The sequence below is a fragment of the Rattus norvegicus genome, chromosome 1, assembly GCF_021556685.1.
Source record: "Rattus norvegicus strain SHRSP/BbbUtx chromosome 1, alternate assembly SHRSP_T2T, whole genome shotgun sequence".
Lineage (NCBI taxonomy): Eukaryota > Metazoa > Chordata > Mammalia > Rodentia > Muridae > Rattus > Rattus norvegicus.
In genome coordinates, this window is record NC_141534.1 from 190,234,379 (window position 1) to 190,261,549 (window position 27,171).

Here is a 27,171-nt window from a genome sequence, read left to right on the forward strand (position 1 = left end):
CACAGCAACAGTGGTACAACTAATTCACATCCTCAGGTCAGAATTCCATCCCATATTTATCAGATATAATATGTCCCATCCCACACAGTCGATATCCCATAATATCTAGGTGTAGCATCCAGCAGGGATACCTTGCTTGAGAAATGGTGGAAGCTTGCCCAGAATCACTCTGGGAGACCTTCTGCCACTTTCTTGTTCTTACTGAGCACAGTCGAATCAGGTCTCCACCTGTAAGCCAGTAATTGTCGGAGTAGTCCTACTCTGAGGGAGCACAGTCACACCTGAACATCACCCAGTTCAAATGCAAAGGTCCCGAGCTGGAGAGATGATTCAGTGCTCAAGAGGACCTGGGTTCAGTTCCCAGCCCTCACAAGGCAGCTCACAGCTGCTGCCTGTAACTTCAGTTCTAGGGGATCCAACACCTTTTCCTGGCTTCCATGGGTACCAGATACACAAGTAGTGCATATATACAGACACACACTCATACACACCAAACTAAAGATAAATACACCTTTTAAAAATAAAAACTATCCAGTCTCCAGCCCAGTGATTCTTTTGTGTGTAAGAGGTATGCCTGGGGAGTGGGCTGCATGTGCATGTGGAGGCCAGAAATCAACCTGGAGTGCTGTTTCTTTGTCTTTGGAGACAGTATCCCCTACTGGTCTGTAAGTCACTAAGCATGCTAGGCTGGCTGGCTGGCAAGCCCCAGGGATGTGCCTGTCTCTGCCTTCCTGGTGCTAGGATTACCTGTATACCTAGTTTTTAATATGAATGCCAGTGATTGAATGCAGATCCTTAGGTTTGCACAGTAAGTGCTTTATCGACTGAGTTATGTCCCCAGCCCCCACCACCCCAACAATTCTTCATTGGCCTCAGAATGGGACTGGACTTCAGAAATCACCAACTGATAGCTTGGCCAAATTCTATTCATTCTTCATCAGCCTGTTCAGCGGGGTGTTTATTTTTAAATTGGCAAACGGGAAGGAGAAAGCAATGGGGGCAAAATGTTAACTGGTGATGGAGCTGGACACAGGGCACATAGGAGCTCTGTTCTCTTAAATATTTTTCTGTGGATTCTAAGAAGCAGGAATGAGAACTTGACAAAACAAATCAACAAACAAACAAACACTGGAAATCTAGGAAGCCAGCTCAGTCTTCTTGCAGAGAATTAAAGTTGACCTAAGAAAGCCAAGCCCAGACTTCTGGGAAACTACCCCTGAGTCGGGAGTCCAGACACCTGTAGAGCTTGCCAGGGCTCAGGTGAGTTTCACAGTCAGGTAGGCTTGGAGTCTCTTGCTGAAGTCCGTTCAGTTGATTCATAATTTTCCCCCTCCCATTCTAACCTCTAAGTATAGATCGGATTATTTTTTGCCAAGCTCGGCACCTAGCACTTGCCCACACTGAAGCTCATCCCTGGCAACTCCTCTGCCCACTCACGCAGCCTGTTGAGATCTCCCTGTGGCTCAGCAGCAGCAGCCTGGCATTTCACTACCTGGCACAGTTAAGTGTCATCTGCAAATGGGGAGCCATCAGCACTCACACCTCCAGATCAGCTAGGCAAATGTCATCTAAGACCAGTCCCAGCACCAACGATCAGCTGTTGTCAATTGACGAGATAGCTAACTTCCGACAGCCCAACCATGTGACTGGTTGCAAGCAGGCAAAAAGCGGGGTGTGACACCTCATTCTCGTAATCTGTGAGGCAATTTGTAGATTGGGGTAACTGAGATGGAAAGATGATATACCCTAAATGAGAACCTCACCTTTCTGTGGCCTGATATCCCCAGGCAGCTAAAGAAAGACCACAAGATGAGCCCTGGGAGGAGGAAAGAGGAGTAGAGGAGGAGGAAGAAACTGAGGAGGAAAAGGAAGAGGTGGGGAGGAGGAGGGAGAGGGGAGATGTAGATGGGAGGTGAAAGAAGAGTAGAGGAGGAAGAAAGGAGATGGGGAAGAGGTGGTGGAGTGAAGAGTTGTGTGAAGGAGAGGTGAATGGAGGAGGAAGATGATGGAGGAGGATGGGTGGGAGAGAGTGGAAGGAGGTGGAGGAGGGAAGAGAGGGTGGTGGTAGTGGAGTGCTGCAGTAGGTAACAAGTAACCGGGAATTCAGTGTAGAAGGCTATCCCAGTTTCCTAGGAGCAGCACCACGGATATTTGAGGCTGAATGTCCCTCTTGGAGCTATCCTGTGCAAGGTAGGATATGACATTCAGCCACTGGCTTCTACTCTCCTGGCCGACCAACTTGTGAGGAGCAAAAATCCTTTCAGTCATTGCCAAATGTCTTTTGAAGGGAGGAGGCAGAAGTCGCTCCCAGTTGAACAGCACTGACTGCTCTAAAGATGGGAATTGAAAGAACTAAGCCGGAGAAAGATGGCAACCTGAGTGATTACAGCTCTCAGGACAGAAAGCAGACATATTTGGTTTGAGTCTTGCATTTAACACTGGCAGGTAATGTGACTTAGCAGTTCACTTAACTTTTCTCTGCCTCGGTTTCTTCATCCATAAAATGGCATGATCAGGCTATGATGTGTTAAATGGCAGAAATAAACAACCCCTGAATTAGCTTTCCATCACTAACAAAACACTTGGGGGAAGGGGAGAGATCAACATAGAAGGGATGCCTTAATGGAGTTTATTGCTGGGAAGAGGCACCATGACCATAACAACTCTTATAAAGGCAAACATTTAATCAGGTCTGGCTTACAGTTTCAGAGTTTAGTCCATTATGATCATGACACAAACCATGGTAGTGTGCAGGCAGACACAATGCTGGAGAAGGAACTGAGAGTTCTACATCTTGATCCACAGGCAGCAGAAGGAGAGTGTGTGTCACACTGGGCATAGCTTGAGCTTATGAGATCCCCAAAGCCTGCCCCCACAATGACATGCTTCCTCCCTCCAACAAGGCTATATTTATTCCAATAAGGCCACACCCCCTAATAGTGCCACTCCCTATATGTGGCCAAGCATTCAAACATATGAGTCTTTAGGGGGCCATACCTATTCAAACCACCATAGTGGGGAAGTTTCTCTTAACTTGTGGAGCTTCAGTCCATAGTCACTTGCCTCTAATTACTGTCCCTGGGTATGGGGGAGACAGTACATGACAGTGGCAGAGCAAAGCTGCTTACCTCATGACAGTCAGGAAGCAGCCAAGTGAGGCAGGAAACAAAAAATATCTCTCAAGGGCACATCCACAGTGGTCACTTCCTCCACCAGGCTCCACCCTCTAAAGTTCCCACTACCTCTCTTCCACAAAGTCTATCAAGTCATAATTCCATCAAACTAACTTGATGAGTCCAAGGTCCTTCTAAAAGCCCCTAGCTTCACAGGGAAATCAAACCTTCAACACATAAGCCTACATAGATAATTTCCAACCATAACAACCTTCTGAAGACTAGTAGCTAAAATATATATAACATGCACCCAACAAGAACAGCTGGACTTTGCTTTGGTTGCCCACACCAGGAAGCCACAGCTAATAGAAGCTACCATCTGAACATGGCTCAGGAGAATGTGCAGGAGACAAAAAGATAGACAGGTTATGTCATGCTTCTAGCCATAGCCATCCCAAATGGGAAGCATACAGCAACATGAAATCCTCCACAGGTCTGGGAAAGGGAGGAGAACTAATGCCAATAAGAACATAACACATTTTTCAAACTCAAGGAGTGGTGCTGACCTCCTTCATATGCCTGTTGGAAAGAGTAAAAGATTCAGTGAACCCAAGTTCTCAGAACAGCAGTACACACTGTGTGTTGAGTACAGTGGCAGTCGATTTTTATGTTTCAGTACATGTATTAGTTATTCGACTCATTGCTATGATGAAACCAACTTAGAGAAGGGGTTATTTCAGCTCGCAGTATGGTCAGTTCATCAAGGTGAGTACAGTCGTGGTGGCAGGAGCCTGAGGCACTTTGTATCTATGGTACAGAAGCAGAGAGATGATACTGTTTTCCTTCTCCTTCTTTAGAAACCCTGCCCTTGGAATGATGCTGCCTATTCAGGGTGGCTCTTCCCACCTCAATTAATCTCCTCTAGAAATTCCCCCAGAGGCATACTCAGAGGTTTGTTTCCATAGCGATCTAAATCCCATCAAATTGACAGTCAAGATGAACCATCACAACTTGGCTGACCTATAGTACCAAATGAATCACACAAACCCTTATCTAGATGTTGCTGGGAAGGATTTTCACTGCTATGACTAATTCTAAAGTTGGCTTTAAATAAAAGGGATTATGCTCGATGACCTGGTAAAAATCCGTTGAAAAGCTTCAAGAGTTGAACTGAGGCATCTCTATAGATAGATAGATAGATAGATAGATAGATAGATAGATAGATAGATAGATAGATAAGATAAGATAGGTAGGCGACAGACAGACAGATGCAGATGGTAGGCACAGGCAAGCAGAGGACACCCAGAGGCCAGCCAGCTTCCATGAGATGTGGGTGAGCTGTAGACACCCACAGGCCTGTCCACTGACGTGCCACTCTGCATGGACAGAGGAGAACACTCAGAGGTCTGCCAGCTTCTACGTTGCCCACCACAGTGGAAGACACTACGGTGTGGAAGTATGTGAACAGCTAGGAGAGGAAGATATGTGGAGCACTTTGACCATCATGAAGAGAGGTAGAACTGGAGACCTGCCCCGCCACTGGGAGCCATGGTGAAGTCCCAGCCCATGATGTCTCTAGACCAAGAGATGCATCAGCAGGGGCCTGTGTTGATGTCTGTGGTACAGATTACCACTAAAGACTACGCAGATGCCCCTGGTCTTAGCTGCCAGCTGGGACCACATTGACCACAGGCCAGTGTAGAGCTGGCCCCACCCCTCTCTGTCTGTGGCACTCTGGAGAGCTGGCCTAACTCTCACCTGCTATAGCACTGAGGAATGGGATCCTAAACTTTGCCTTGGCAGCACCGTAGAGCTGGCTCTGGTGATGGGAGCACAGGTGAACCAGTCCTGAGATACCCTCCCCAATTCTTGCCACCTTCAGCAATTGCCCTGGGGTCATGAGAGTAGGAGAGCTGGCTCTGCCTCTTTTTTTTTTTTCCAGAGCTGGGGACCGAACCCAGGGCCTTGCGCTTGCTAGGCAAGTGCTCTACCATTGAGCTAAATCTCCAACCCTGGCTCTGTCTCTTACCTACTACAGCACTCAGGAGAATGGGCCCTGTGTCTCACCTAGGCAGAAAAATAGAGCTAACTCTGGTGGTGCCCTTATGGGACAGCTGGTAGGCTGGCTGGCTAACTCAGTTACTACCCAGGCCCAGATCCCAGGGGTTTGGGTTGGCCCACTCCCACATCTATGATCTGCTAAAGCATGCAGAAGAGGCAGACCTGCAGATCCAAAGCTCCCGGATCTCCATGACATACGGCAACAACAAGATTCCAAAAGGAATCCCAAATGGGGATCCAGTATTGATAGTGTAGCAGAACCCAGAGGATTTGAACCAGACCAATGACTCATTTCAGTGAACATTTGCAAGTAAAGATGTCTGAACAAAAGGGTACACTGTGGGACACTACAGCTTCCATAGCAAGATGTATTTTATGCTTTGTTTTGTCTTGTTGGCTTTTTATTTTTATTTTCCTTTGAGGGAAAGGTTGCAGTGACAGAGGGCAGATGAAGGATGAGATGAGTGGGATTGGGGTGAAACTCACAAAAATCCAATAAAAATTTAGAGAGGAGGAGGAGAGGGGGAGGGGGAGGAGAGGGGAAGGAGAGGTGGGAGGAGAAAGGGTAAGAGGGAGAGGGAAAAGGAGGGTTGAGAGAGAGGGAGGGAATGAGAGAAAGAGGAGAGAGAGAGAGAGAGAGAGAGAGAGAGAGAGAGAGAGAGAGAGCACCTATGAGCAGAAACAACACCCATTCCTTCCAAGAGCACCTGCCCCGCCCTTCTTCATAGCCTACCCCATAGATTTCAGATTTACCCAGCCAGCCCCAACAACCACAGAAACAAGTTCTTTGCAGCATGCCTAACATGTCTAACATGTTTAACAGTCTATATTCTTTTCCCTCCCTTCCTGTTCTGCAGTCATAAATCTTATCCCCACCTCTGGTGTTGACACCTCTCTGATTTTTAACCCTCTGGCCTTAATTCCCAGGTCCCCTGAAAGAAGTTTGCTGGTTTGACCCAAGTCCTCCCTCTGTTTCTTCCTTTCTTGGCCTGCTTCTCACCTCCCAGCCACAGCAGCTGTTTCTCTTGCACTGAGCGTCCTGGGTGTAGAATCTTTTAGCTACATAACCACGATTACCTGGTTACAAAGCACTCAGCCCCTGCTGCCATAACCCCACCATTCCTGTCTTGAAGAACAGATCTGTTTAAATCCCTTCTCGATGACTTCCACAGCTCTCTGTACCTTGATTTACTCTCATTCTGAGCAGGATCAGAGGCCACCCCAAATATGTCTTGTTGGCATGAAGATTATTTTAAAGTGAGACATGACGGAGGTGGGAAAATTTTCTGCCTTCTCCGTTGCTGCGTAAATCCCTGGATGTCTCTCTCCATTTCTCCTGTCCCACGATGAAACACTGGCTCATCTCCGGGTAGGGCACCAATGTGACTCTGCACACACAAGCTTACTGAAGCAATACTTTCCTTCCAGTAGGCCCCTCCATGTGTTTACCTTCCCACAGGAAACGGCTGTCAGAAGTCCAGCCTCTTCCCCTCTGTCTCATGCGCTCTCCACAGTAGGGTTGCTCTTTATCAAAATAGTGCATGAACTCTCAGTGAAGGGACTCCTGCCGGCCTGAGCATGGGAAATGTGGCTCTGGCAGGCCTTGCCCTTCTCTCCCATTCCCTCTGCCTTGCTAAGAAATCCTTTGATTACATTCCTAAAGCTGGCCACCAAAGTCTAGTCCCTTATTTACCCACTTCCTCCTCCTGGGGATGACTACCAAGGTCCAGGTACCAGAGTATTGAAGTTCAGCCATCAAAAGCCTCCTTTGACTCACCTAATTAACATGCTCCATTAAAATTAAAGACCTCACCCTAATACAGAATTTCCCCTTGTACCTTTATAAACCACCATTTCCCTATGGGCCACATCTGTCTCCTCTCTATCCAGACACAGCCCTTTGTCCTCCTCCAGGAAGATATGAAATTAAAATGCTAACAGCAAGTAGAAATTGCATGCTTCCTCTCTTTTTTCTTCATCTGTCTTTTATCAACTTGATAAAGGGAGCCCAGATGTTGAATATAAGAAGGTAGGAGGGATTTTTTTCCTGTATATTATAAAACAATACCAATAGAATCCATCTCAGTGTCAAAAGAGGAACTGAGAACTGTTGTGACTAGACACTGGCCTATGGGCCTGCAGCTGCCTCTCTTGTTGCCTTAAACTTTGAGTCACTCTTTATGAGCCCAGACATGCTAATCATTTAAGGGGTGTCACTTAATCATTTAAGTCTGGTAACAGAAGTCCAATTAACCCTAAATTGACCCATTCTTCTCTGCTCCCTTTAAAGATGAACACATCAAGATTAAGTGTAACCCAGAGATTTAGGGGTGTTATGGAGCTATGAATTTTGCAAATTAATCATCACATGGTAGGATGGAAGCTACCCCCCAACCTCTCAGAAGAGAGGAAAAGTCATCCAGTGAGAACAATAGAAGCTACCTGCGCACGGGGAGAGCATCATCCTGTAATGAAAGCCCAACTACCTACCCTAGCAACACTTTCTCTGGAGCCAGGGGGATCTAACAGAAAATCCAAGACAGCCATCAGTACAAACACAGTCTGGTAGCCAGACTATGAGTTCATTAAAGTATAACTGTGCACGCTTCTTGCTCCCACCCTGCCTTTGTCCCTTCCATTTGAAGTCCTGAAACTTTTGTCAAGACTCCCAGGTTGATGGTACCCCATTCTCTGTGTGGCCTAGAATAAACCTTCTGCCTTTTTCACCATCATTTTCTCACCCTTGTGGGAGAGAAAATGGATACATACATACATACATACATACATACATACATACACACACACACACACACACACACACACACACACACACACACACAGAGCCTCCAACAAAGGTAGCTTGGATACATGAGGATTAAGCAAAACAAACCTGTGAGGGACCTTGCCATTGTCTCAGGGCCCTAAAGAAACAGAACCAAGTTAGAAAGCCTCGAACCCTAATCTACCCACTGACTAACTACATAGAATCTTTCCCCTTACAGCTTCTAGGGAAATTCTGTCTTCTATGACAAGAATGTAGCTGGTGTTATTAGACACAAAGGCACAGGCACTTTTTAAGATGGCATAGGAAGTCTGGTGACACTGGCAGTAAGAGAATTTACCAAGACATGGGCAGAAGAATTTATTGGAAAACATCGTAGTGGGCCAGTTTCCAAAGAGAGCATCCTGTCCCTGGGAGAGAAGTACGTCATTTGTTTGTTTGGTTGGTTTTTGTTTGGTTGTTTTGTTTTATCAATTTAGAGAGAACTTACTTTATCTCATGGCATGAGTCCTGTGCCAGTATAGCTAAGGGGACAAATAGACCTCTCGTTATCTTGTTAAATAGTAAATTTTACAGACCAGGTTGTTTTTCTTGAGCCTGGCCATTGGTATAAGGTGTCATGGGCCACTAAAGATCAGGCTTCAGATATTCTGTGTAAGACATGGGGGTCACTAAAGGCCAACCTCCAAATAATCCCAGACTGATTATTAAATGTGGAGATTCTCATTTATGCATTTATTTGTTTATTTACTTACTTTTGGTCTCTATGTAGGCCATCTTCACCCCAAAGAAAAGAGGTTCAGGAAAGAGAACTCTCACAAGGTTTTTAACACTCCTTCCTACAACCTTTCCTTTCAAACCACCCTCCCATAACATAAGAGGACATTTTGATTAAGCCAGGAGTTCACATCCCTCCCCTACCCCTCTTCCTCCACTCTCTGGTGCCCCACAGTCAGTATCCAGACCTGGGGGAGTCCTATGCAGCCTTTGAAGTGTCTGAACTCCTTTACATTTTACATATCAAGAGGGAAGCAGATCATAAATCATTATTGGTGGGAGAGATAGAGAAAATCACAGAGGTCGGATATTCTAAGGCAATTAATTGGGACAACAGGAGGAACAAAAGGAAAGCCATTATGTAAATGGAAGGCCATTCCACCTTGAGAAGATTAAGTCTGCTTTGAACACAAAGGCGGGGGTTTAACAAGGCCAGTTCCTTCCAGGTCTGTTGGAATATTAAACTCCCTCATGACTAATATTAGGCCTGGACAGCATTAGGTTTCGGAAACGTTAACACTTTCATATTCTTTATAATTCTGTCACAAGACTAGGAAGAAATAACTCACATTTCCACAAGATCGCTTACACTTGGATGGAGTCCACTCCCAACCCCAAGTCCCACTTCCCCACCCCTCCCCAGCCCGTGGCACGTCTCCCCTCCAGAGCTTTTCTAGAACTGCTCAACTGGGACTGAGAAGGTCCCACACTAGAAAGATACTCTTCTGGAGGCCTGCCCCCTGCTTTTCCTTGAATGCAAAGGGTTCCTCTGTCTGTGAGTAGTCTGTAATGACTGAAAGCTTGCTTGGGCTAAAAGCTCAGACTCTTTCCCCTGGGCCCAAAGCCATCGGGAGGGCAACTAAAAGCAGAATAAAAGCTTGACATCTCTGCCTCTTCTTTCTGTTTCCTCCACCACCTCAACCATTAAAGTCACATCCCTGCTTCACTATGCACCTCACTGGACGTGTTAACCATTTAAGTGATCATCTAAACACCAGTGCCGCACAGACAGTTGGCCCTGTATAACCTCTTACCCCATTTCAAGGCTGAAGACAGTAAAGAGAAACTGTCTTAGTTAGGGTTTTACTGCTGTGAACAGACACCATGACCAATGCAAGTCTTATAAAGGACAACATTTAATTGGGGCTGGCTTACAGGTTCAGAGGTTCAGTCCATTATCATCAAGGCAGGAGCATGACAGCCTCCAGGCAGGCACGCATGGTACAGGCAGAACTGAGAGTTCTACATCTTCACTTGAAGGTTTCTAGTGGAAGACTGACTTCTAAGCAGCTAGGACTAGCCCCCACCCACTGTGACATACCTACTCCAACAAGGGCACACCTCCTAATAGTGCCACTCCCTGGACCAAGAATATACAAACCATCACAGAAACTAAGATTTCTCAAGATTTTCAGGGACACAGTAGTCAAAAGATTATTAACCAGCAACTTACAATAGTCACCACCCCAAACTGGAGTGACCCAGTAGCTGCCCATCCTCCCACCCCCACCCCTACCCTGGTGTGTGTGTGTGTGTGTGTGTGTGTGTGTGTGTGTGTGTGTGTGTGTGCCAATGTGGGGTTTATTGTCCTCAGTTACTTTCTGTAAAAATGTAATGTTAGGGGCCCAATGTGGTGGCACACCTTTAATCCCAGCACTTGTGAAGCAGAGGTAGTCAGATCTCTGTGAGTTTGAGCCCAGCCTGATCTACAAGAATTCCAGGTCAGCCAGGGCAATACACTGAGACTCTGTTTAAAGGTTGGGGGGAGTGGAAGTAAGAAAGAATATAATGTTAGAATCCAGATGTTTCTCAGGAATCTGCAGGGATCCTTCACCTCTCACAGATGAAATGGGCACTCTACTGAGGGAATGCCTGTAAATTCCTAGCTAACAGACTTACAGGTGCCCAGATCTCCTATCTGGTTGTCTGGGTTACTTTTCTATTAACATGATAAAATACCATAATCAAGGTGACTTAAAAAAAAAAGAGTTTAAGTGGGCACAGGGTTCCAGATGGTTAATTTATGACGGCAGGTCAAGAGCCTAGAGATAAGCAGCTGGAACTGCAGGTGAGAGTGCACACCTTGATCCACAAGCGGGAGCAGAGTGGGCAGAGAAAGTCATGAGTCTTCTGAAACCTCAAGTTCCCTCCCCTCCACTGCCCCTGAAGACAGACCTCTTCCAACAAGACCACATCTCCTGATCCTTCTCAAATAGTTCCATCACCTGGAAGCCAAAATATTAGCCCATGGGAGGGGGAAATTCTCAAGCAAAGCACCACACCTGGCCCCTGCCCTCTGTCCTGCTCCTACCTGGGAATCAGAGAGCCTAGCTACAAGTTCATGCTTTGAAAACATTCCTACCCTCAGAAAGATGTAAGCCGGTCCTGCCACATGGGTCCTGATTTCCTTACTTCATAGCCTTCCCTCCCACAACTACCACACTGTCCATGGCGCTGAACTCTCTTCAAAGCTCTCATATACTGTTCTTTTTGGTCTGTCCATGGTATTGATGCCTCTTCTGCTCAACTCTTACTTCCCATAAAATAAATCTGTCTCAGTATCCTGCTTGAACCAAAGACCTTCCACTTTCCAACTTATAATCTAAGAGAGTGTCTCTCACTGAACCTGGAGTCCCTGATTCAGCTACACTGACTGGCCAATGAGCTTCAGAGAACCTCCTGTCTCTGTCTCCCCAGGGCTGGGGTCTGACTTTCACTTATGCCATGGGTGCTGGGGACCCAAACTGGGGGTCCTCATGCTTTTCTGGCAAGCGTTTTACTGGCTAAGTCATCTTTCCAGGTCCCCGGCTAGCTATTTTCACTTCTCTACCCTGTTGTCTATCTGAGTCACCACCTCCCAGCATGCCTCAAGTTCTAAGAAGAGTGAACCCAGCATCACAGGAGCTCTCAAAGCCATACCTGAGACAGAGATCATCGAGACCTTAGTCTGACTAAGGCTGACAGTACGTGTTCCCTACATGCCCTGTTCTTTTGGTCACATAGTCTCATACATTCCTGATGATTACCCTCTGTTGGACACATGTGTACTGTGGTATGTGCCTTGCCACACACAATAATAATTATTAATTAGTTAATTAAAATGTTTGAACACACACCAATAGTTATGCCTTATCTATAAACACTAAACCTAAGTCTGCCCAATCGTTCCACTTCCAAATGCCTAAGAAAAACAAGCACACCCAAAGGCATGTACCAAATGTTCACGGGAGCTTTGCATATAGCCCAAACCAATGGAAAACAACCAAATCTCCATCATCACCGGGATAGATGAGAGTCTGCATGAACCTCGAAATGGACTGTATCATAGTAGCTGCTCTCACTAATGTGTGCTGCTCACAGGCTGCACAGCTCCCATTTACAGAATGTCAACTGTGGCAATATGACTTTATGAAAATACTCTTACACTCAAAGAGTCTGGGACTTTGGTTAGACCTCACAGCTGGGTTAATAGCATTGAGGTCAGTTAGCCTGTGATCCTATTGAGTATCTAGCCTGTTTGTTTAATCTGTCTTTAAAAGAACAGTGCAACAACCAATCTCACTTGTCTTGGATTCATTCCTGTGTAATCAGCTTTTACAGCCAAGCAAATACACAGATATAGCTATAATCCTTTTTTTCTTTTCGTTTTTCGTTTTTCTTTTTTTCCCTTTGGCAAAGGGTGGGTGATGGTTTGACACAGGGTTTCTCTATATAGTCCTGGCCATCCTGGAGCTCATTATGTAGATCAGGCTGGTCTCAGACACCTGGAGATCTACCTGTCCCTGCCTCCTGAGTGCTGGGATTAAAGGCATGCACCACTGCCTAGCCATAGCTGTAATCCAGTGTTTAATAAGTTTAACTGAAGCACTACAATAGCCCAAACTAGCTATGGTGATAGAACTTAAATTAAACAGTGTTGCCCTTTTTTAAAAAATATTCTTCCCTAGAAAAGCCTGAAGTAACATTCTGGTGTCTGGAGTAAAACACCATTTATGTAGGCTGGGTTACACAGACATGTATTTATGTAAAAAGTCACTAAGCTAATCATTCAGTGTTGGTGTATTCCAGTATAATATATTACAATGTAATAAAAAGTTATGTTTTTAAAAAATGTAAAACTGGGCCTGGGGGTGCAGTTCAGTTGATAGAGTGATTGTCTAGCATTCATGAAACCTTGGGTTCAATCCCCAGTGCAGCATAAACAAGTATGGTGATGAACACCTGTAATCCAGTACTCAGGAAGTAGACAATTGATCATCTTCAACTGCTTACTCTCTCTCTCGTTCCCTCTCTCTCATTGTGTGTGTGTGTGTGTGTGTGTGTGCGCGCGCGCGCTTGGGGTCTGATCTCTTCCTGTAGGTTTTTGGATTTTTGTTTTTGCTGTTTTGAGTTTCTTTGTTTCATTTTATTGTTGTTTTTTTAAAAGATTGTCTTATGTATTACAGGTTGTATAACAGGAAGCAACATTCACTATTCCTTAATATCTCTCAACATCAATGGACTCAATTCCCCAATAAAAAGATACATATTAACAAACTGTAATGAAGACCCAGCATTTTGCTGCCTACAGGAAATGCACCTCAGAGACAAAGACAGACACTACCTCAGAGTAAAAGGCTAGAAAACAACTTTCCAAGCAAATGGTCTGTAGAAGCAAGCTGGAGTAGCCATTCTAATATCGAATAAAATCGATTTTCAACCAAAAGTCATCAAAAAAGATAAGGAAGGACACTTCATATTCATCAAAGGAAAAATCCACCAAGATGAACTCTCAATCCTAAATATCTATGCTCCAAATTCAAGGGCACCTACATACATAAAAGAAACCTTACAAAGCTCAAAGCACACATTGCACCTCACAATAATATTAGGAGATTTCAACACCCCACTCTCACGAATGGACAGATCATGGAAACAGAAATTAAACAGAGACATAGACAGACTAACAGAAGTTATGAACCAAAGGGACTTAATAGATATTTATAGAGCATTCTATCCTAAAACAAAAGGATATACCTTCTTCTCAACACCTCATGGTACTTTCTCCAAAACTGACCACATAATCAGTCACAAAACAAGCTTCAACAGATACAGAAAGATAGAAATAATCCCATGAGTCCTATCAGAAAACCACAGGCTAAAGCTGGTCTTCAATGACAATAAGGAAAGAATGCCCACATATACGTGGAAATTGAACAATGCTCTACTCAATGATAACCTGGTCAAGGAAGAAATAAAGAAAGAAATTAAACTCTTCTTAGAATTTAATGAAAATGAAGGTACAACATACCCAAACTTATGAGACACAGTGAAAGCTGTACTAAGAGGAAAACTCATAGTTCTGAGTGCCTGCAGAAAGAAACAGGAGAGAGCATATATCAGCAGCTTGACAGTACACCTCAAAGCTCTAGAACAAAAAGAAACAAATACACCCAGGAGGAGTAGAAGGCAGGAAATAATCAAACTCAGAGCTGAAATCAACCAAGTAGAAACAAAAAGGACCATACAAAGAATCAACAGAATCAAAAGCTGGTTCTTTGAGAAATCTGGCTAAGATAAACCCTTAGCCAGACTAATGAGAGGACACCGAGAGTGTGTCCAAATTAACAAAATCAGAAATGAAAAGGGAGACATAACAACAGATTCAGAGGAAATTTAATAAATCATCAGATCCTACTACAAAAGCTTATATTCAACAAAACTTGGAAATCTGGAGGAAATGGACAATTTCCTAGACAAATACCAGGTACCAAAGTTAAGTCAGCAACAGATAAACCATTTAAACCCCATAACTCCTAAAGAAATAGAAGCAGTCATTAAAAGTCTCCCAACCAAAAAGAGCCCAGGTCCAGATGGGTTCGGCGCAGAATTCTATCAGACCTTCATAGAAGACCTCATACCAATACTATCCAAACTATTCCACAAAATTGAAACAGACAGAGCGCTACCGAATTCCTTCTATGAAGCTACAATTACTCTTATACCTAAACCACACAAAGTTCCAACAAAGAAAGAGAACATCAAACCAATTTCCCTTATGAATATAGACACAAAAATACTCAATAAAATTCTTGCAAACCGTATCCAAGAACATATCAAAACAATCATCCATCATGATCAAGTATGCTTCATCCCAGGTATGCAAGGATGGTTTAATATATGGAAAACAATCAATGTAATCCACTATATAAACAAACTGAAAGATAGAAACCACATGATCATTACACTAGATGCTGAGAAAGCATTTGACAAAATTCAACACCCCTTCATGATAAAAGTCCTGGAAGGGCAGGAATTCAAAGCTCATACCTAAACATAGTAAAAGCCATATACAGCAAACCAGTAGCTAACATTAAACTAAATGGACAGAAACTTGAAGCAATCCCACTAAAATCAGGGACTAGACAAGGTGGCCCACTCTCTCCCTACTTATTCACTATAGTTCTCAAAGTCCTAGCTAGAGCAATCAGACAACAAAAGGAGATCAAAGGGATACAGATTGGAAAGGAAGAAGTCAAAATATCACTATTTGCAGATGATATGATCCATATTTAAGTGACCCCAAAAGTTCCACCAGAAAACTACTAAACCTGATAAACACCTTTAGCAAAGTGACTGGGTATAAAATTAATTCAAGTAACTCAGCAGCCTTCCTCTACACAAAGGAGAAACAAGCTGAGAAAGAAATTAGGGAAATGACACCCTTTATAATAGTCCCAAATAATATAAAATAACTCAGTGTGACTTTAACCAAGCAAGTGAAAGATCTGTATGATAAGAACTTTAGGTGTTTACCGGAAGTCCCACACCCGCGGATCCCGGCCCGCAGCAGCTCTCTGCCCCCAGACCCTGTGAGAGAGAGACCCAACCGCCTGGTCAGGTGGGCACTCCTGAGGCTGCAGAGCGGAAGAGACCACCAACACTGCTCACCCCCGCCCACATCCCTGGCCCAAGAGGAAACTGTATAAGGCCTCTGGGCTCCCGTTGGGGAGGGCCCAGGAGCGGCAGGACCCCTGTGCCTGAGACACCACAAGAACCGGAAGGAAACAGACCGGATAAACAGTTCTCTGCACCCAAATCCCGTGGGAGGGAGAGCTGAACCTTCAGAGAGGCAGACAAGCCTGGGAAACCAAAAGAGACTGCTCTCTGCACACACATCTCGGACGCCAGAGGAAAAAGCCAAAGACCATCTGGAACCCTGGTGCACTGAAGCTCCCGGAAACGGCGGCACAGGTCTTCCTGGTTGCTGCCGCTGCAGAGAGCCCGTGGGCAGCACCCCACGAGCGAACTTGAGCCCCGGGACCACAGGTAAGACCAACTTTTCTGCTGCAAGAAAGCTGCCTGGTGAACTCAAGACACAGGCCCACAGGAACAGCTGAAGACCTGTAGAGAGGAAAAACCACACGCTGGAAAGCAGAACACTCTGTCCCCATAACTGACTGAAAGAGAGGAAAACAGGTCTACAGCACTCCTGACACACAGGCTTATAGGACAGTCTAGCCACTGTCAGAAATAGCAGAACAAAGTAACACTAGAGATAATCTGATGGCGAGAGGCAAGCGCAGGAACCCAAGCAACAGAAACCAAGACTACATGGCACCATCGGAGCCCAATTCTCCCATCAAAACAAACATGGAATATCCAAACACACCAGAAAAGCAAGATCTAGTTTCAAAATCATTTTTGATCATGATGCTGGAGGACTTCAAGAAAGACGTGAAGAACTCCCTTAGAGAACAAGTAGAAGCCTACAGAGAGGAATCGCAAAAATGCCTGAAAGAATCGCAAAAATCCATGAAAGAATTCCAGGAAAACATAAATAAACAAGTAGAAGCCCATAGAGAGGAGACACAAAAATCCCTGAAAGAATTCCAGGAAAACATAAATAAACAAGTAGAAGACCATAGAGAGGAGACACAAAAATCCCTGAAAGAATTCCAGGAAAACACAATCAAACAGTTGAAGGAATTAAAAATGGAAATAGAAGCAATCAAGAAAGAACACATGGAAACAACCCTGGATATAGAAAACCAAAAGAAGAGACAAGGAGCTGTAGATACAAGCTTCACCAACAGAGTACAAGAGATGGAAGAGAGAATCTCAGGAGCAGAAGATTCCATAGAAATCATTGACTCAACTGTCAAAGATAATGTAAAGCGGAAAAAGCTACTGGTCCAAAACATACAGGAAATCCAGGACTCAATGAGAAGATCAAACCTAAGGATAATAGGTATAGAAGAGAGTGAAGACTCCCAGCTCAAAGGACCAGTAAATATCTTCAACAAAATCATAGAAGAAAACTTCCCTAACCTAAAAAAAGAGATACCCATAGACATACAAGAAGCCTACAGAACTCCAAATAGATTGGACCAGAAAAGAAACACCTCCCGTCACATAATTGTCAAAACACCAAACGCACAAAATAAAGAAAGAATATTAAAAGCAGTAAGGGAAAAAGGTCAAGTAACATATAAAGGGAGACCTATCAGAATCACACCAGACTTCTCGCCAGAAACTATGAAGGCCAGAAGATCCTGGACTGATGTTATACAGACCCTAAGAGAACACAAATGCCAACCCAGGTTACTGTATCCAGCAAAACTCTCAATTAACATTGATGGAGAAACCAAGATATTCCATGACAAAACCAAATTTACACAATATCTTTCCACAAATCCAGCACTACAAAGGATAATAAATGGTAAAGCCCAACATAAGGAGGCAAGCTATACCCTAGAAGAAGCAAGAAACTAATCGTCTTGGCAACAAAACAAAGAGAATGAAAGCACACAAACATAACCTCACATCCAAATATGAATATAACGGGAAGCAATAATCACTATTCCTTAATATCTCTCAATATCAATGGCCTCAACTCCCCAATAAAAAGACATAGATTAACAAACTGGATACACAACGAGGACCCTGCATTCTGCTGCCTACAGGAAACACACCTCAGAGACAAAGACAGACACTACCTCAGAGTGAAAGGCTGGAAAACAACTTTCCAAGCAAATGGTCAGAAGAAGCAAGCTGGAGTAGCCATTCTAATATCAAATAAAATCAATTTCCAACTAAAAGTCATCAAAAAAGATAAGGAAGGACACTTCATATTCATCAAAGGAAAAATCAACCAAGATGAACTCTCAATCCTAAATATCTATGCCCCAAATACAAGGGCACCTACATACGTAAAAGAAACCTTACTAAAGCTCAAAGCACACATTGCACCTCACACAATAAAAGTGGGAGATTTCAACACACCACTCTCATCAATGGACATATCATGGAAACAGAAATTAAACAGTGATGTCGACAGACTAAGAGAAGTCATGAGCCAAATGGACTTAATGGATATTTATAGAACATTCTATCCTAAAGCAAAAGGATATACCTTCTTCTCAGCTCCTCATGGTACCTTCTCCAAAATTGACCATATAATTGGTCAAAAAACGGGCCTCAACAGGTACAGAAAGATAGAAATAATCCCATGTGTGCTATCGGACCACCACGGCCTAAAACTGGTCTTCAATAACAATAAGGGAAGAATGCCCACATATACGTGGAAATTGAACAATGCTCTACTCAATGATAACCTGGTCAAGGAAGAAATAAAGAAAGAAATTAAAAACTTTTTAGAATTTAATGAAAATGAAGATACAACATACCCAAACTTATGGGACACAATGAAAGCTGTGCTAAGAGGAAAACTCATAGCGCTGAGTGCCTGCAGAAAGAAACAGGAAAGAGCATATGTCAGCAGCTTGACAGCACACCTAAAAGCTCTGGAACAAAAAGAAGCAAATACACCCAGGAGGAGTAGAAGGCAGGAAATAATCAAACTCAGAGCTGAAATCAACCAAGTAGAAACAAAAAGGACCATAGAAAGAATCAACAGAACCAAAAGTTGGTTCTTTGAGAAAATCAACAAGATAGATAAACCCTTAGCCAGACTAACGAGAGGACACAGAGAGTGCGTCCAAATTAACAAAATCAGAAATGAAAAGGGAGACATAACTACAGATTCAGAGGAAATTCAAAAAATCATCAGATCTTACTATAAAAACCTATATTCAACAAAACTTGAAAATCTTCAGGAAATGGACAATTTCCTAGAGAGATACCAGGTATCAAAGTTAAATCAGGAACAGATAAACCAGTTAAACAACCCCATAACTCCTAAGGAAATAGAAGCAGTCATTAAAGGTCTCCCAACCAAAAAGAGCCCAGGTCCAGACGGGTTTAGTGCAGAATTCTATCAAACCTTCATAGAAGACCTCATACCAATATTATCCAAACTATTCCACAAAATTGAAACAGATGGAGCACTACCGAATTCCTTCTACGAAGCCACAATTACTCTTATACCTAAACCACACAAAGACACAACAAAGAAAGAGAACTTCAGACCAATTTCCCTTATGAATATCGACGCAAAAATACTCAATAAAATTCTGGCAAACCGAATTCAAGAGCACATCAAAACAATCATCCACCATGATCAAGTAGGCTTCATCCCAGGCATGCAGGGATGGTTTAATATACGGAAAACCATCAACGTGATCCATTATATAAACAAACTGAAAGAACAGAACCACATGATCATTTCATTAGATGCTGAGAAAGCATTTGACAAAATTCAACACCCCTTCATGATAAAAGTCCTGGAAAGAATAGGAATTCAAGGCCCATACCTAAACATAGTAAAAGCCATATACAGCAAACCAGTTGCTAACATTAAACTAAATGGAGAGAAACTTGAAGCAATCCCACTAAAATCCGGGACTAGACAAGGCTGCCCACTCTCTCCCTACTTATTCAATATAGTTCTTGAAGTTCTAGCCAGAGCAATCAGACAACAAAAGGATGTCAAGGGGATACAGATCGGAAAAGAAGAGGTCAAAATATCACTATTTGCAGATGACATGATAGTATATTTAAGTGATCCCAAAAGTTCCACCAGAGAACTACTAAAGCTGATAAACAACTTCAGCAAAGTGGCTGGGTATAAAATTAACTCAAATAAATCAGTTGCCTTCCTCTATACAAAAGAGAAACAAGCCGAGAAAGAAATTAGGGAAACGACACCCTTCATAATAGACCCAAATAATATAAAGTACCTCGGTGTGACTTTAACCAAGCAAGTAAAAGATCTGTACAATAAGAACTTCAAGACACTGAGGAAAGAAATTGAAGAAGACCTCAGAAGATGGAAAGATCTCCCATGCTCATGGATTGGCAGGATTAATATAGTAAAAATGGCCATTTTACCAAAAGCAATCTACAGATTCAATGCAATCCCCATCAAAATACCAATCCAATTCTTCAAAGAGTTAGACAGAACAATTTGCAAATTCATCTGGAATAACAAAAAACCCAGGATAGCTAAAGCTATCCTCAACAATAAAAGGACTTCAGGGGGAATCACTATCCCTGAACTCAAGCAGTATTACAGAGCAATAGTGATAAAAACTGCATGGTATTGGTACAGAGACAGACAGATAGACCAATGGAATAGAATTGAAGACCCAGAAATGAATGCACACACCTATGGGCACTTGATTTTTGACAAAGGAGCCAAAACCATCCAATGGAAAAAAGATAGCATTTTCAGCAAATGGTGCTGGTTCAACTGGAGGGCAACATGTAGAAGAATGCAGATCGATCCATTCTTATCACCCTGTACAAAGCTTAAGTCCAAGTGGATCAAGGACCTCCACATCAAACCAGACACACTCAAACTAATAGAAGAAAAACTAGGGAAGCATCTGGAACACATGGGCACTGGAAAAAATTTCCTGAACAAAACACCAATGGCGTACGCTCTAAGATCAAGAATCGACAAATGGGATCTCATAAAACTGCAAAGCTTCTGTAAGGCAAAGGACACTGTGGTTAGGACAAAACGGCAACCAACAGATTGGGAAAAGATCTTTACCAATCCTACAACAGATAGAGGCCTTATATCCAAAATATACAAAGAACTCAAGAAGTTAGACCGCAGGGAAACAAATAACCCTATTAAAAAATGGGGTTCAGAGCTAAACAAAGAATTCACAGCTGAGGAATGCCGAATGGCTGAGAAACACCTAAAGAAATGTTCAACATCTTTAGTCATAAGGGAAATGCAAATCAAAACAACCCTGAGATTTCACCTCACACCAGTGAGAATGGCTAAGATCAAAAACTCAGGTGACAGCAGATGCTGGCGAGGATGTGGAGAAAGAGGAACACTCCTCCATTGTTGGTGGGATTGCAGACTGGTAAAACCATTCTGGAAATCAGTCTGGAGGTTCCTCAGAAAATTGGACATTGAACTGCCTGAGGATCCAGCTATACCTCTCTTGGGCATATACCCAAAAGATTCCTCAACATACAAAAGAGACACGTGTTCCACTATGTTCATCGCAGCCTTATTTATAATAGCCAGAAACTGGAAAGAACCCAGATGCCCTTCAACAGAGGAATGGATTCAGAAAATGTGGTACATCTACACAATGGAATATTACTCAGCTATCAAAAACAACGAGTTTATGAAATTCGTAGGCAAATGGTTGGAACTGGAAAATATCATCCTGAGTGAGCTAACCCATTCACAGAAAGACATACATGGTATGCACTCATTGATAAGTGGCTATTAGCCCAAATGCTTGAATTACCCTAGATCCCTAGAACAAACGAAACTCAAGACGGATGATCAAAATGTGAATGCTTCACTCCTTCTTTAAATGAGGAAAAAGAATACCCTTGGCAGGGAAGGGAGAGGCAAAGATTAAAACAGAGACTGAAGGAACACCCATTCAGAGCCTGCCCCACATATGACCCATACATATACAGCCACCCCATTAGAGAAGATGGACGAAGCAAAGAAGTGCAGGCCTACAGGAACCGGATGTAGATCACTCCTGAGAGACACAGCCAGAATACAGCAAATACAGAGGCGAATGCCAGCAGCAAACCACTGAACTGAGAATAGGCCCCCGTTGAAGGAATCAGAGAAAGAACTGGAAGAGCTTGAAGGGGCTCGAGACCCCAAAAGTACAACAATGTCAAGCAACCAGAGCTTCCAGGGACTAAGCCACTACCTAAATACTATACATGGACTGACCCTGGACTCTGACCCCATAGGTAGCAATGAATATCCTAATCCTAGTAAGAGCACCAGTGGAAGGGGAAGCCCTGGGTCCTGCTAAGACTGAACCCCCAGTGAACTAGACTATGGGGGGAGGGCGGCAATGGGGGGAGGGTTGGGAGGGGGACACCCATAAGGAAGGGGAGGGGGGAGGGGGATGTTTGCCCGGAAACCGGGAAAGGGAATAACACTTGAAATGTATATAAGAAATACTCAAGTTAATAAAAAAAAATAAAAAATAAATAAATAAATAAATAAATAAAAATAGAAAACAAAAAACAAAAAAACAAAAAAACAAAAAAACAAAAAAAAAAAGAACTTTAAGTCTCTGAAGAAAGAAATTGAAGAAGATCTCAGAAGATGGAAAGATCTCCCATGCTCATGAATTGACAGGATTAATATAGTAAAAATGGTCATTTTAAGAAAAGTGATCCACAAATTCAATGCAATCCCCATCAAAATTCCAATCCAATTCTTCATAGAGTTAGACAGAACAATTTGCAAATTCATCTGGAATAACAAAAAACCCAGGATAGCTAAAACTATCCTCAACAGAAAAGGACTTCCAGGGGAATCACTATCCCTGAACTCAAGCAGTATTACAGAGCAATAGTGATAAACACTGTGTGTTATTGGTACAGAGACAGGCAGATAGACCAGTGGAATAGAATTGAAGACCCAGAAATGAACCCACATACATATGGTCACTTGATTTTTGACAAAGGAGCCAAAACCATCCAATGGAAAAAAAGATAGCATTTTCGGCAAATGGTGGTGGTTCAACTGGAGTTCAGCAATGTAAAAGAATGCAGATCGATCCATTCTGATCACCCTGTACAAAGCTTAAGTCCCAGTGGATCAAGAACTTTCACATCAAACCAGATACACTCAAACTAATAGAAAGAAAAGTGGGGAAGAATCTTGAACACATGGGCACTGGAGAAAACTTCCTGAACAAAACACCAATGGCTTATGCTCTAAGATCAATTGACAAATGGGATTTCATAAAAGTACAAAGCTTCTGTAAGGCAAAGGACACTGTTGTTAGGACAAAATGGTAACCAACAGATTGGGAAAAGATCTTTACCAATCCTACAACTGATAAAGGGCTTATATCTAAAATATACAAAGAACTCATGAAGTTAGACTGCAGGGAGACAAAAAACCCTATTAAAAATGGGGTTCAGAGCTAAACAAAGAATTCACAGCTGAGGAATATCGAATGGCTGAGAAGCACCTAAAGAATGTTCAACATCTTTAGTCATAAGGGAAATGCAAATCAAAACAGCCTTGAGATTCTACCTCACACCAGTCAGAATAGCTAAGATAAAAAACTCTGGTGACAGCAGATGCTAGCAAGGATGTGGAGAAAGAGGAACACTGCTCCATTGTTGGTGGGATTGCAGACTGGTACAACCATTCTGGAAATCAGTCTAGAGTTTCCTCAGAAAATTGGACATTGCACTACCTGAGGACCCAGCTATACCTCTCTTGGGCATATACCCAAGATGCTCTATCATACAACGAAGACACATGCTCCATTATGTTCATAGCAGCCTTATTTATATAACAGCCAGAAGATGGAAAGAACTTAGATGCCCTTCAACAGAGGAATGGATACAGAAAATGTGGTATATCTACACAATGGACTACTACTCAGCTATCAAAAACAATGACTTTATGAAATTCATAGTCAAATGGATGAAACTGGAAAATACCATCCTAAGTGAGGTAACCCAATCATAGAAAACCACAGATGGTATGCACTCATTGATAAGTGGATATTGGCCCAAATGTTTGAATTACCCAAGATGCACAGAACACATGAAACTCAAGAAGGATGACCAAAATGCAGATGCTTCACTCCTTCTTTAAAAGGGGAACAAGAATACCCTTGGAATGGTATAGGGAGGCAAAGTTTAGAACAGAGACTGAAGAAACGCCCATTCAGAGCCTGCCCCCCCCATGTGGCCCACACATATACAGCTACTAAACTAGATAAGATGGATGAAGCAAAGAGGTGCAGGCTGACAGGGACCGGATGTATATCTCTCCTGAGAGACACAGCCAGAATATGGCAAATACATTGGCCAATGCCAGCAGCAAACCACTGAACTGAGAACAGGACCCCTGTTGAAGGAATCAGAGAAAGGACTGAAAGAGCTGAAGGGGCTTGAGACCCCCATATGAACAACAATGCCAAGCAACCAGAGCTTCCAGGGACTAAGCCACTACCCAAAGACTATATATGGACTGACCCTGGACTCCAAATTCATAGGTAGCAATGAACAGCCTAGTAGGTTCACTAGTGGAAGGGGAAGCCCTTGGTCCTGCCAAGGCTGGACCCCCAGTGAACGGGACTGTTGTGGGGAGAGCAGTAATGGGGGGAGGATGGGGAGGGGAATACCCACATAGAAGGGGAGGGGGAAAGGCTAGAGGGATGTTGGCCTGGAAACAGGGGGAAGGGAATAACATTTGAAATGTAAATAAGAAATACCCAATTTAATAAAGACAGAAAAAAAGAAAAAGAAAAAGAAAGAACAAGAGTCCTCTCACCATATTACCCAGAATGGCTCCAAAATCAGGACTCCTATTGGGCTCAAGTGACACTCCTACCTCAACCTCCCAAGGAGGCTGCATAGTACATGCATTTTATCTGAGGGAGATGGGGACAGAAATGAGAAGGGGCTCACCATCACCCTCCTCCCACTCTGGAGAAGGCTTGTCAGTGTCCTGTGGCTGACATGTAGATTCTTCGAAGGGCTGGATCTCAGGGAAGGATGCCACCTGTTCGGGTTTTATTGCTGTGAGCAGACACCATGACCAATATAAGTTTTATAAAGGGCAACATTTAATTGGGGCTGGCTTACAGGTTCAGAGGTTCAGTCCATTATCATCAAGGCAGGAGCATGGCAGCATCCAGGCAGGCATGGTGCAGGAGGATCTGAATTCTATATCTTCACCGGAAGGAAGCCAGAAACAGACTGAGCATCCCCAGGCAGCTAGGAGGAGGGTCTCCAAGCTCACCCCAACAGTGACACACTTCCTCCAACAAGGCCACACCTTCTAATAGTGCCACTCCCTGGGCCAAGCATATGCAAACCATCACACCACCCTATCATCGTCCACATTTAGCCAACATACACACAGGCTTCCATGAGAACTGTACTTTCTACTGTCAGTCTGGTCCTCTTTACCCCAGGCCAGAGTCCTGCCTTCTGGCTCAGGGTTACACCTAGCACAAGTGATGATCTGTAAACTGCACCTCCGTACTCTGAAGGCCAGCATCCAGCTTTCAGTTTTCCTATCTTCTGAGTTCTGGTTCTGTCTTTAGAATAAGGATCTGGATTCACCTGTAGCCGGTTCTTGTCAATGTGTGCACACCTGCTCTTAGGCCCCTCACTCTGTCTTTTAGAGCTCTATTTTCCAACCACTTATAGTTGAATAAAACCAGATTCTTAGAACTCCTCCACCTGCCAGCTCCCTAACTTTCATCCTGGTTCTGCTTTCTCATTTAACCCTGAATGAAGAACAGTGGAGTGGCCTTCCACCCTGGAAATCTTTCTGCATGACTCCACAGATGTTATGTAGGATCTACTTATATTTTAAAATGTATCAGATCTTGCATCTGCAATGTGTGTGGTTTATGGTTCGTATCCTATATCTTGGGAATTATTACTTTTGTGGGTATCATTTATTTGTGCATATGAGTGCCCATGCATATGGAAGCCTGAAGCTGATGTTGTCAATTGCTTTCTACCTTATTTTAGCTGATTAGCATGCCCCAGGGATCCTTCTATCTTTACCTCCCCAACACAGATTACAGGCTTGTCCCACAGCATTTTCTGTGGGTGCTAGGGATTGAACTCATGCTTGCATAGCAAGCACTTTAACTACTGAGCCATCTCTCTGGCACCTAAGGAGCTTTTCTCTAAACGTATGACTTAGGTAACTTCATCAGACAAATAAAATATTACACTACCAACAATAGGTGAGATGCAAGTCCTCTGTGTCCCCTGAAGAGCCCAGAGCTGCTGCTGCTGCTGCTGCTGCTGCTGCTGCTGCTGCTGCTGCTGCTGCTGCTGCTCCTCCTCCTCCTCCTCCTCCTCCTGCTGCTGCTGCTGCTGCTGCTGCAGCTGCTGCATATGCAATAGTCCTTCAAAGGACTCCTCTGCCTGCTGGCTTTGACAATAAGAGATCATGATTACAAATGACTTTCGATTGTGGAAAGATCTTTGGTCTTCATTAAGGTTTATTTGTGACTGTTCCAATAGTGGTTTCTCAGAAGAAGAAGAATGCCGATGGTAATTAGGCCCTCCTAATTGCAGTAGTCACTGATTGCCTGTATTAAAAAACATTTGAGGAAGTGTAGCAATTAGAGCTTCGGGAAATATTTAAAAAACAAAATGAAAAGAGGCCTCACGGTGCAAGGACACAGAGCAGCAGCCGGGAGCTCCTGTCCAGCTGGAGTGGACCCTTGGCAGCCCAGACGTCTGGGCACAGTATCCTTTGGACATTGGCCACAAAACTCTGAGGAGGTATAGCTGTGTTTCCTTCCAGCCCTCCTGCAGACACAGTTGAAGGGACAGAGAAGGAAGACATTCTGCAAAAATGCATAAAGGTTATAATAATGACAAACCTGTATTAGTTTTGTCACACCCATGCACACTGATACTGCCTCTGTCAGATACTTTCAAGAAGCTATAAATTGCTTCCATATTGTGCACGTGTGTGTGTGTGTGTGTGTGTGTGTGTGTGTGTGTGTGTGTGTGTGTATACACATGGTGCAGAGTTCAGAGGACAACTTGCAGGAGCTAGCTCTCTCCGTCCATCATGTGGATCCCAGGAATAGAACTCAGACTACCATACTTGGCAGCAAGCACCTTTAGCCAAAGAGCCATTTCATCAGTCCCAATATTTATATATCTAAAACTTGACTTACAGGGTGACGACTTCTTATATCACTGTGAGATGCCATCCTAGAACAGTATTCTTGAATGTATCTGTCAAGTGCCCCGGAGAGAGGATATTTCAACTACAGATGCATTGTGCCCATAAAGAGACAGGAATAAAATTTTTGTTTCCATCTCTTCATCGGTTTAGGCACCATGAAAGAAATATAGGTCCTTTAAGTAAAGGATGCTGATGGCTCCCTCACATCCTGCCTCCAGTGATGACAAGCTCAGTTATGGGTTTTTACGAAGGACCATAAAGGGGAAGACTAGGGTGGTGGGTTTCTGGATTGCTCAGAAGGCAGACTGCACAGTTGAGTGGGTGGTATGGGGTGGAGCACAGCATAGGAAGAG

General features: G+C 43.5%; 1 protein-coding gene across 5 annotated transcripts in view; it reads right to left on the reverse strand.

Annotated features, from left to right (window-relative positions):
- LOC134485175 (uncharacterized) overlaps nucleotides 1-27,171 on the reverse strand; it is a 174,726-nt gene that overhangs the window by 3,213 nt on the left and 144,342 nt on the right. For 2 of the 5 annotated variants that reach the window (XM_087607739.1, XM_087607745.1), the window contains one exon: nucleotides 25,848-26,043. The exons of 2 other annotated variants lie outside the window; for them this stretch is intronic. In XM_087607739.1, the coding sequence (XP_087463865.1) occupies nucleotides 25,848-26,010 (163 nt within the window). In that variant the 5' untranslated portion in view covers nucleotides 26,011-26,043. Of the gene's footprint in view, nucleotides 1-25,847; nucleotides 26,048-27,171 lie in introns of all 5 variants that reach the window. One more of the 5 variants, XM_087607734.1, reaches the window with a different exon arrangement.